The following is a 12,084-nucleotide window of genomic DNA, read 5'->3' on the forward strand; positions in this document are numbered from 1 at the left end:
CCAAAGAATCTGTGACTTACATGCCGGAGCTATATGTACCAACCATGATATGCTTATGCAGTTACTGAAGCTACAGGGGCTCTGCTTTGTGAAGGAAGGACATCACATCTTTCAACATCTAGAATCATAGAATCATTCAGTTTGGAATAATCAAGTCCAGCTGTTACTTTTGCTGGTCAGAGGAGCAACCCCACCATAGATATTCAATCAGGCTTAATTTATTCACTCTTTTACAGCCCCTGATGCCAGGGCTCATCCAACCTAAAGAAATTGCCTTTCTGGATTTGTGTGAATGGATACATAGAATACATAGAATAGACCAGGTTGGAAGAGACCTTCAAGATCATCAAGTCCAACCCATCAACCAATCCAACACCACCCAAACAAACCCATGGTACCAAGCACCCCATCAAGTCTCATCCTGAACACCTCCAATGATGGTGACTCCACCACCTCCCTGGGCAGCCCATTCCAATGGGCAATCACTCTCTCTGTATAGAACTTCTTCCTAACATCCAACCTAAACCTCCCCTGGCGCAGCCTGAGACTGTGTTCTCTTGTTCTGGTGCTGGCTGCCTGGGAGAAGAGACCAACATCCATCTGTCTACAACCTCCCTTCAGGGAGTTGGAGAGAGCAACAAGGTCTCCCCTGAGTCTCCTCTTCTCCAGGCTAAGCAACCCCAGCTCCCTCAGTCTCTCCTCACAGGGCTGTGTTCCAAACCCCTCACCAACTTCGTTGCCCTTCTCTGGACTCGTTCCAGCAAGTCAACCTCCTTCCTAAACTGAGGAGCCCAGAACTGGACACAGGACTCAAGGTGTGGCCTAACCAGTGCAGTGTACAGGGGCAGAATGACCTCCCTGCTCCTGCTGGCCACACTGTTCCTGATGCAGGCCAGGATGCCATTGGCCCTCTTGGCCGCCTGGGCACACTGCAGGCTCATGTGCAGCTTACCATCAACCAGCACCCCCAGGTCCCTCTCTGCCTGGCTGCTCTCAGCCACTCTGACCCCAGCCTGTAGCTCTGCATGGGGTTGCTGTGGCCAATGTGCAGAACCTGGCACTTGGATGTGTTCAATCTCCTGCCCTTGGACTCTGCCCATCTGCCCAGCCTGTCGAGGTCCCTCTGCAGAGCCTCCCTACCCTCCAGCAGATCAACTCCTGCCCCCAGCTTGGTGTCGTCAGCAAATTTACTGATGATGGACTCGATGCCCTCATCCAGATCATCAATGAAGATGTTAAAGAGCATGGGGCCCAGCACTGATCCCTGGGGCACACCACTAGGGACTGGCTGCCAGCTGGATGGTGCTGAGCTGAACAAAACAGTCAGGTTTTCTCCTGCTTTGTACAAACTGCTTTACCTTTAGGACAAGCACAGGCAGATCAGTGAGCTCCTCCAAGACACTGGCCTGGTATTCATTCTGGGTGAAGACTGGTGCCTCATCATTCTTATTGAGAACATTGATGATGAGAAGAGTGTGGTTGTCCCATTTTCCGTCAGAAGCCACCAGCCGGAGCTCATAACGCTGCTCTTGTTCATAATCCAGAGGCTGAGCAATGAAGATGGTTCCAACCTCAGGTTCCACATCAAAAACTCCTTTCACATTTCCTGATGTGATCTGGTACCTTAGTCTGGCATTAGCACCTACAAGAGAAAGCAGAAGATCACTGCTTGTCCATTCTACCTAGAGAGGACGTGTGCCCAAGACAAACAATGTGTGGTGAGGGTAAGACATATCCACAGCCACCAGCTGAGTGACCCATGTATGGAATCTGAGGGAGTTGCATGGTGTAGACTGGGGGTTAGGTCTGCATTCCCATTCACCAATGGAATTTGCAGTCACAGATCAGCACCTGCTTGTTGACAACGAAGACCTGCACGCCTCTAACTTACTGTCAAAACACAATTATTTGCCAGTAATTTAAAAGGAAAAGGTTATTTACCATCAAAAGTACTAGAAACTATCTCTGCTCACTATTGCCTAAGCCTCCTATTTGAAATGGCAATTTATTTGTTTTAACCACTGGATGGTGCTAAAATATAACAGAAACCCTCTGCTTTGAGCAAGAATTCATCTTGGATGAATTGCTGAGTAGACACAGGGAATATGGAGAAAATGTTGTTTAAAGCAAACTCAGCTAAGAACTTTCCCCCTGTAACACAGAGAATATGGAGAAAAATATTGTTTAAAGCAAACTCAGCTAAGATCTTTCCCCCTGTAACACAGAGAATATGGGGAAAATGATGTTTAAAGCAAACTCAGCTAAGAACTTTCCCCCTGTAACACAGAGAATATGGAGAAAATGATGTTTAAAGCAAACTCAGCTAAGAACTTTCCCCCTGTAACACAGAGAATATGGAGAAAATGTTGTTTAAAGCAAACTCAGCTAAGAACTTTCCCCCTGTAACACAGAGAATATGGGGAAAATGATGTTTAAAGCAAACTCAGCTAAGAACTTTCCCCCTGTAACACAGAGAATATGGAGAAAATGATGTTTAAAGCAAACTCAGCTAAGAACTTTCCCCCTGTAACGGAGAGAACATGGAGAAAATGTTGTTTAAAGCAAACTCAGCTCAGAACTTTCCACCTTTCCAACCTGTTATGTGGCTGCAAACCATTCAGGAATGAACTAATAACAAATAACTGACTAAATAAAAAATGTTGGTGCTTCATGATTACTTGTTTGAAAAGGAAATAAAAGTAGATGACCCTCCCTTCCAAGGCAGAGAATCCCCTTTCTACCTCCACTCCAAACAGTGGCATCTACAAAGCTCTGTGGGTGAAGAGGTGAGGCTGTTCTAGGAGATCGTGGTGACATCCCTCCTCAGAATCCTATGATGGAGGATATTTTCCTCATCTCCCCTACTTCCCTTCTAAATCCCCTACTCCCTTATGGAAGGAATAAAACCAGGCCTTGCTTCAGCTGCCAAACTCCCTTTCTGCTGTGAGAAAGGAGAAGCTGAACTTGTGGCATTTACTAAACCATCACCTGCTAATATTTTCTCCAGTTCAGTACTCAAGTCTCAACTCTGCAGAGTGCTCTCACTTGAAAAGTTCAAGGAGGCAGAGAAAGGAGCCTTTACAAGGTGCCTTTATCCCTACTTGATTCCAGCATTCACTTAACCCCAAATGCTTTGATGGGGAGAGAAAGAGATCAGTTGTACAGGCAGAATACAACCTGGGGCTGAGTGTTCACAGCTACAGTGGAGGATTTAGAAAGATTCATGGGCAAATTAATTTTCTAGCCTTAACAAGCAGGTGATTTGTGTTTAAGACTGTGTTCAGCCAGTGTTCTTAAATGCCCTACTCAATACTTGCAGCAAAACACATTTGATTATTCCAGGAAGGCCTTACAATCTTCCAGACTGAAGGGGGCTGAAGGAAAGCTGGGGAGGGACTTTTGACCAGGGTTTGTAGCAACAGGACAAGAGAGAATGGATTGAAGCTTGAGGAGGGCAGATTCAGACTGGAGATAAGGAAAATTATTCTTTCCAGTGAGGGTGGTGAGACACTGGAACAGATTGCCCAGTGGGGTTTTGGGTGTTCCCTCCCTGGAGGTGTTCAAGGCCAGGTTGCATGAGGTCTTGAACAGCCTGGGCTGGTGGGAGGTGTGCCTGTCCACAGCAGGGGGTTGTAAGTAGATGATCTTCAGGGCCACTTCCAACCCAAAGCATTCTATGAAAGTAATTTCCCAAATTAAATAGGTGAACTGCTAGGAGTAGAAAGAACACTCAGCATGTTGAGTCAGCTGTGGATGAGAAGGCTGGAGCAGCGTGGATGGCAAGACAGTGGCGTGCTCAGCAGTAGTGCTTGGAAGAACTTTTGCAGCATGAGTTCGAGCATCCCTTGCTAGTCACTTTTGCCAAATACTCTCAAGTGCAGTAGCTGGTCTTAAGTGGCCTCTCCTGCATCATGGGCACTAGGAAGCAGAGAAATCAGAGCACACCACTAAAGGAATGGTCAACTGCCACCTGCTCCCAGCAGCACATTCCTTTGGTGCTCGCTCAGGCTCTGTCACCAGCACACCAGCTTTGTCTGACAGGTCTGTTTGTATCCAGCATGGACCAACTCATGAAAAGAGCAAAAAGCCACAGCAGAAGCAGTCAGGAACTGACTGGTGATGCATGCTGTTGGATTGGCTGAACCCATCGTGTCTCCCCATAATGCAAGAGCAGCTTCACACCACCAGAACTGATGGAGGTGTGAGCTCCCAAAACAAAGTCTGTCTTTGCCTTTTTTTTTTCTCCCCTCCTGCTTTCATTTCTGGCCACATTTGTTCTGCATTTTCCTCTGTCAGATTCTCCCACAGGCTGGTTCAACTCACTGACTCACCAAGAAGCACACAGGTTTGGTTCTCTAGCCATGAAGTAAAGCTGGTGCCCAGGGGGCGCTACAAAGCAAGCATGTGCTCAAGAGTGAGTTGAATTTCCATGTCACCTCCTGTGAAGTTACAGCAGAGTTGTGACTCCAGGTGGTTTCATTCTGCCCCAGAGGGACTGCCAGCTAGCTGAATACTTGCACTGCAGATCTGAGCACCTGCTACAATGAACTGCTCCCATGCACACAGAACATCCCTCTCACTTTTAGAGCTGCCTCAGGTTGCAGCTCCTGGATGCAGAGGTTGGTTTGCCTGTGAAATAAGTAGCACTGCACACAACAAACAGTAACACAAAGAGGACTTGAAAAGGCATGCAGGGTTCACTCACCCTCATCTTCATCCTCTGCTGTTGCAGTCATAACAGGACTTCCAACATCCCTGTCCTCATCTATGCTGACCTCATAGACTGCCTGAGGAAACGCTGGAGCATTGTCGTTCACATCACTGACAAAGATCCTTACGTAGGCTGTGTCTGAGAAGGAGATGCAAGAGGAACATGCAGACTAGAAACGACAGAGGTGGAATACCTCCAGGCAGCTCACACACCCTCCGAGTCTGGAAGAGTGAAGGAACCCAGTCTCTGATATCTTGTTGGAACAAGTCCAGAGGTGGGCCACAAAGATGACCTGGAACACCTCTGGAACACCTCTGCTACGAGGATAGGCTGAGGGAGCTGGGGGTGTTCAGCTTGGAGAAGAGAAGACTCCAGGGGGACCTTATAACTATCTTCCAATAGCTGAAGGGATCCTACAGGCAGGCTGGAGAGGGAATTTTTACAAGTGTCCACTGAGAGGACAAGGGGAAATTGAAGGAGAATAGGCTTAGGTTGGATCTTAGGAAGAAATTCTTCACTACAAGGGTGGCAAGACTCTGGGATGGATTGTCCAGGGAGATGTTCAAGGCCAGGTTGGCTGAGGTTTGAGTAACCTGGTCCAGTTGAGAGGTGCGCCTGCCCATGGCAGGAAGATCAGATTAGATGATCTCTAAGGTCTCCTCCAGCCTAAGCCATTCTATGATTCTGTGATCTTTTACCCAATATGCAATTCCTCACTACTTTTACCTGTGTTGGGCTGGCCACGAGCACCAGGTCTAGCAGACTCTGAGGAGTCATGGGACTGAACTTCAATCAAATAAGAGGCTCTTTTCTCTCTGTCAAAAGATGCACGGGTGGAAATAACCCCAGTCTCAGGCTCAATGGTGAAGAACTGATAATCCTCACTAGCATCTTTCAATATCAAGTAGTGAACCTGAAAAGGAAGTAGTTAAGAGCATGATTACAATCCCCAAACTTGCCTATTGGGAAGAAAAGAATTGGATCTAAGGTCAAACCTCTCCATGCAGGCCAGAATCCAAGTCTGTAGCTAACACCTGAACCACAGATGTGCCAACAGCAGCTCCCTCTGGCACAGACACCTCGTAGTTAGAAGACATGAAGAATGGAACATTGTCATTGACATCTGCAAAAGGAGGTGATGGGGACCATGGTAAGAAACTGTTTGCAGATATATTTTTTTTCTCATTATTGTTTTTCTATTTTTCCCTGTATTTAGTTCCACAGTTCCAATTTTGCTTGGAGAAAGAGATCACATTGCTCATAGGCAGAAGCAATCCTGCTTTGGGTCATACCATTTCCAGGGCAGCTGTCAGGAGGCATTTTATAGACCTTGGGAGACAGTGGCCTGATCTCAACTAAGATACTAGCTAATGATTTAACCCAGTGATCTTCTTATAAGACCATGAATACCAGGACCAGTGTTCTGAAGGGCCAGTTTATGACACCCTTTCTACTCTAAAACTGTGGTGTAGGAGCAAGTGAGCACAAGGGACAAGCAGGAGAACTGTGGCAGCACTGACTTGGCTCTGTTTAAACTGTTCTGCAATCACATCCTCCTGCTCAACCCATGACAAAGCAGTCCAGCTTCCTCTTTGTCTGTGAGATGACTGACCTCAGTCATTGTGGTAGTTTTAAGCTATGCCTTTAAAATTTTTCCCACAGCTCTTGAGCAGAAAAGTAGCAAAATGTAAATAAATGACTATTGGGTGTAAAAAGGAAAATAAAGACAATTCTAAACAATCCCATTGGAGAGCTATCTACCATAAGATTGGTTGTACCAAAACCAATTTCTCTTCTCTTCTTGCTTTTTTGCTCTGGAGAGATACTGACTTGCTTCTGCTTGACCTTGGCTGCATTGTTTTGGTACTAACTTCTCTGCTCCTTTCTCCCTTCTTTTGTACAGGGGAGTCAGGGGGAGGCAGAGAAGGAGAAGCTAGTAGCTTCCCCATGTATCACAGTAACTAAGGTTGGAAGAGACCCCAAGGATCATCAAGTCCAACCTGTCCCAACAGACCTCACAACTAGACCATGGCACCAAGTGCCACATCCAATCTCCCCTTGAACATCTCCAGGGACGGTGACTCCACCACCTCCCTGGGCAGCACATCCCAATGACGAACGACTCGCTCAGTGAAGAACTTTTTCCTCACTTCGAGTCTAAACCTCCCCTGGCACAGCTTGAGACTGTGTCCTCTTGTTCTGGTGCTGGTTGCCTGGGAGAAGAGACCAACCCCTTCCTGTCTACAACCACCTTTCAGGTAGTTGTAGAGGGCAATGAGGTCACCCCTGAGCCTCCTCTTCTGCAGGCTAAGCAACCCCAGCTCCCTCAGCCTCTCCTCACAGGGCTGTGCTCAAGGCCTCTCCCCAGCCTTGTTGCCCTTCTCTGGACACCTTCAAGTGTCTCAATGTCCTTCTTAAACTGAGGAGCCCAGAACTGGACACAGGACTCAAGGTGTGGCCTAACCAATGCAGAGTACAGGGCACAATGACTTCCCTGCTCCTGCTGGCCACATTATTCCTAATACAGGCCAGGATGCCATTGGCCCTCTTGGCCGTCTGGGCACACTGCTGGCTCATGTTTAGGTGGGTGTCAATCAGCACCCCCAGGTCCCTCTCTGTTTGGCAGCTTTGACCAGGGGGAACCTTGTGCTATTTGTTAATTGCAGATATCTGTAAATACTGTAAATGTTGTCTATTTTGTACATATTCATTGCATTCCATTGGGGATTGTAGTTTTGTGTGTAAATACAGCTTCCATTTGCTTCCACCTGGGCTGGCAAAGTTCATAGTATCACAGTATCAGTCAGGGTTGGAAGGGACCACAAGGATCATCTAGTTCCAACCTCCCTGCCATGGGCAGGGACACCCCACACTAGATCAGCCTGGCCACAGCCTCATCCAGCCTGGGCTTAAACACCTCCAGGGATGGGGCCTCAACCACCTCCCTGGACAACCCCTTCCAGGGCTTCACCACTCTCATGGTGAACAACTTCCTCCTCAGTTAACATTGGGAGGGGGAAATTTCAACCCACCACACATTCTTAGGTGGCTTGGCATGGCATGGTGCCCCCTTAATTCATGAAGCTATACTAAAAACAACAGGAGTAGTGGTCTGGGTGAGCTGTTCGGACAGCAGCAGAGCTTACCTGTCAGGTTCACACAAACAGTGGTAAAGGAAGCTAAAGGAGTCATGGCTACGTTTTGTGCCCGGACTGTCAGGGTGAAAAACTTAGTTGCCTCAAAGTCAAGTGGTTCAGCGACTAGAAGAGAAGCAGATCCATCAACTCTGTTTGGCTTCAGATAGAAACGAACTGGCATGTTAGTTTCTGGAACTTGACCCTCCTCCAGGTTATAGGTAACCCTGGGATCACCAAGAGGGGATGTGGCTTTGATGGTCTGAGGAAGAGAAGAGCCACCACACATGGTCATGAAGCACGGTGTTGCAAGGGTGGATATGTTCAGTTTGATGGCAATCACATACCTGCATGTATGCTCTCCAAGAACATACCTGCCTGTATGACACAAAGGACAGACAACAGAGAAGCTGTTTACAGAGGTGAGTTGCATTTCACAGCACTTAGGTGTGGTGCAGGTCTCCAACTAATGCTAAGTTTACCTGCCTGTAAATGTGCCAAGCAAGGACTGCAGCACTGGCTAAAGGAAATCCCTCCTCTCTCCTTCTTCCAAGACAAAAGCAATCCAAAACAAGAATATTTATCCACTAAATTGTACATTTTACCAGGCAAGATACAGACAAAAGCCAAATTGTTTGCAAGTGCTTGGATATTACGTGCATGAGGAAGAAAGCAGGAATTACCTGGAATCTCATGGGAGAGACTATCCTGAAAGAATGAGTCTGTACAGGTTAAAAAGCAACAGGATTGGGCTGGAAGAGCCCAAAGCAAACTACAACTGTTCCATGCTGTAGGGCTAAACTGAGAAAAGCTGCAGGAAAGATGTGGGCAGGCAGCACAGTCCACTGAGGACCAAGGAGTGAGGAGCTGGCCCTTGATGGCAACACTCAAAGGCTTCCCATGCAGGCAAGGCATGGGTCTTGCTTCTCATCCACAGCCTCTGCCTGTGCAAGCTACTGCTGTGAGAATCACACAATGTTAGAGGCTGGAAGGGACCTCGAAAGGTCATCCAGGCCAACCCCCCCCTGCCAGAGCAGGGTCACCCAGGGCAGGTCACACAGGAATGCATCCAGGCAGGTTTGTAATACCTCCAGAGAGGGAAAGAAGTCACCGGGAAAATCACTGCCAGCTGGGATTGGCCTGCTGTGTGCCAGGTACTGCTGACAGACACTGACCAGGGTGCCCAGCTGTGGAGGCTTGTAGGGGAACAGCACCCCACAGCCAGGCTGCGGGGTGGGCATCCATGCCCTCTGCACACAGAGACAGGGCACAGCAGAGGGAGAGGTTGTTGAGATGAAGGGCAGAGGGAGGGAATCAACCTCACTCCTCACATACCACTATCCTGGTGTCACGAATGGTGTTTTCAGGGATGGTTACCCAGTATCTGCTCTGCTCCCACTGTGGGGGCTGGCTGAGGGCGCTGGTGACGGTGACTGTCAGCTCCACAGTGCTGCTCCTGTTCCCTCCGTCCGTCGCGACGATGTAGCGACTGATGCGCGTTGCCTGTGACAGGCAGAAGGCAGAGGGTATTTGCAACCCCTTCCACACAAATCAAGGGACTGCAGGTAACCCTCTGCAATGTGCTGGAGGGGCTGGTGGTTGCCAGGTTCCAAGCAGAGTCACATTACCTGGGGTAGCAGGCGGTTCACATACACCCAGCCTGTGCTGGGGTGGATCTGGAAGTACTCCGGCTGGAGCTCTAACATCGAGTAGGTGACAGCAGCGTTCACACCTTGGTCGCTGTCGTGAGCTGCCACACGCAGGAAACTCGTTCCCACTGGAGTATCTTCACTGAGGAAGTCTTTGAAAAGACAAAGGTGTTGTCAGCAGGCCTTGTTCTGATTTACCAGGCTGGCTGTAAGAGCAACACTCCTGTAAGAAAACACCAGAGCTCTTCACGTGAGCTTACACGTTTCTGTAGCGATACCATCATCACTAGCAGTGCGTCCACAGCCCTCTTGTGGCTTCCCCCTCCCTTTCTCCTGACATGCTGGGCTGCTAAGTGAGCTGCTGGTGAAGAAAGGTCACTGACTTTGCTGCCACCAGCACTGTGCCTTCACAGCAGCACCAGCAAACCCCAGAGCTGCCCAGCTGCTGCCTCAGATCACAGCCCAAGCTGCTGAGCTCAGCTGCTGATAAAAGCAAAAGGAAGTTTGTGTGAAGGGGCTCAGTCCTGATGGTGTGCGGCGGCAGCAGGCAGCCACAAGTATGAAGGCTCTAGGTGATCATGAGGATCCCTCCAACACCTCAGTGTTTTGGAGAAGCTGCCCAGGGCAAGGGTGCAATGAGCATTTCGTTTGTGCCCTTTTCCATAGGTCTCATATCTTGCTCCCAGCAAGCCACCTGGGATAGTGTGCCCTTGAGCCTAGACAGAGAGGCTGAGGGAGCTGGGGTTGCTTAGCCTGACAAAGAGGAGGCTCAGAGGAGACCTTGTGGCTCTCTACAACTCCCTGAAGGGAGGTTGTAGCCAGGTGAGGGTTGGTCTCTTCTCCCAGGCAACCAGCACCAGAACAAGAGGACACAGTCTCAAGCTGTACCAGGGGAAGTTTAGGCTGGATGTTAGGAAGAAGTTCTTCCCAGAAAGAGTAATTTGCCATTGAGATGTGCTGCCCAGTGAGGTGGTGGAGTCACCCTTGCTGGAGGTATTTGGGAAGAGCCTGGATGAGGCACTTGGTGCCATGGTGTAGTTGGTTAGATGGTGTTGGGTGATAGGTTGGACTTGATCTCAAAGGTATCTTCCAACCTGGTTAATTCTATTCTATTCTATTCTATTCTATTCTATTCTATTCTATTCTATTCTATTCTATTCTATTCTATTCATAATCCTGCTTGGAACCTGCTTTTATTATCATCATCTAAAAACCAGGTGGCAGAGTCACACAGTAGTAGTACCTGTTGTACAGAAGATAATTCATCTGGACTTCCTAAAGCCTGATTCCTGGCAGGGACACCAACAAAATGATGGGAAATCATGAGCAGTTGCTTCCTGCTCCTGTCCTTTCTGTGAGGCACAGTTTGATATAAGGACATTATTGCATCCCTGCCAGCTGTGTCTTCTCCACACCCCAGTCTTTTGATTGCTCTGCAGTGACTTTGGTCCTGCTCTTCCCTCCATCCTCAGTCATCCAGACCCAGTTCCTCCCAAAGCAGCTATAGGTGCTTGCCTGGTTGGGTTTTGGAGAACAAATCTTATGAGGAATGACTGCGAGAGCTGGGGGTGGTTAGTCTGGAGAAGAGGAGGCTGAGGGGAGACCTCATTGCTGTCTACAACTCCCTGAAAGGAGGTTGTGGAGAGGTTGGTGCTGGTCTCTTCTCACAGTGATAGAGCAAGAGGGAATGACCTCAATCTACGACTGGGTAGGTTTAGAATGGACAGTGGGAAGAAGTTTTTCCCAGCAAGAGTGGTCAGGCACTGGAATGAGCTGCCCAGGGAGGTGGTGGAGTCACCAGCCCTGGAGGTGTTTAAAGGTGGTTTGGATGTGGTGCTTGGCAATGTGCTTTAGGAGTGAACCTTGCAGCGTAGGGTTAATGGTTGGACTTGGTGACCCTGAGGGTCTTTTCCAACCTGAATGTTTCTGTGATTGCTGTGATTCTGGTTTTGAGCCATTTCCATGTGCAGGGCTCCATCAGCTCAGTGAGCTGCAATGGCCCTGGCAGTGGGGAGGCTGTCACAGATCATTTGGACAACCCAGTCAATCCCGTTAATCACTTCTGGTTCAGAAGCTGTTTCATGTCTTGGATCTCCCTTCTGTGTGTCTCCTTTATCATTCTGAGGCAGGACAATCAGGCTGGCACACTATGAAGTGGAGTGGCCATGTTTTCTGTTTGAGTTTTTTTCCTTAATATCATAGAATTGTCAAGGGTTGGAAGGGACCTCAAGGATCATCTAGTTCCAGTCCCCCTGCCGTGCACAGGCTGTGCCAGTAAAACCTTAAACCACCACCACTGCTCGCTCCATGAACAGAAATTTGAGCTTTAATTACCATCCCTTGTCCCCCCAGGACATTTAGCTGGCCTAGGATTCATATCCCTGGTACAGCAGTAACAGCCAAGGCTGCTCTCAGAGGAGATTTACTGGCACTAAAAATAGATTAATGAAAATGGAATTTGCTGCTAAGAAATGCTGTAAAATGTCCCTTTCTGGGGGTTCAATTGATGTCTTTATAGTCAAATCCTGTTAAATCACATTATAAGAAAAAATATAAACCTACTGAGTGGAGCTGTTGATACACCAGAGGG

General features: G+C 48.4%; 1 protein-coding gene across 1 annotated transcript in view; it reads right to left on the reverse strand.

Moving 5' to 3' along the window:
* The window catches only part of LOC104302451 (neural-cadherin-like), a 59,115-nt gene that overhangs the window by 33,325 nt on the left and 13,706 nt on the right, over positions 1 to 12,084 (reverse strand). Inside the window, exons 10-16 of the mRNA XM_054167391.1 lie at positions 9,474 to 9,646; positions 9,181 to 9,348; positions 7,858 to 8,107; positions 5,707 to 5,834; positions 5,438 to 5,624; positions 4,706 to 4,849; positions 1,359 to 1,642 (exon numbers count right to left, since the gene is read on the reverse strand). Coding sequence (XP_054023366.1) covers positions 1,359 to 1,642; positions 4,706 to 4,849; positions 5,438 to 5,624; positions 5,707 to 5,834; positions 7,858 to 8,107; positions 9,181 to 9,348; positions 9,474 to 9,646 — 1,334 coding nt within the window. The remainder of the gene's footprint in view (positions 1 to 1,358; positions 1,643 to 4,705; positions 4,850 to 5,437; positions 5,625 to 5,706; positions 5,835 to 7,857; positions 8,108 to 9,180; positions 9,349 to 9,473; positions 9,647 to 12,084) is intronic.

The sequence above is a fragment of the Dryobates pubescens genome, chromosome 14, assembly GCF_014839835.1.
Source record: "Dryobates pubescens isolate bDryPub1 chromosome 14, bDryPub1.pri, whole genome shotgun sequence".
NCBI classification, from domain to species: domain Eukaryota; kingdom Metazoa; phylum Chordata; class Aves; order Piciformes; family Picidae; genus Dryobates; species Dryobates pubescens.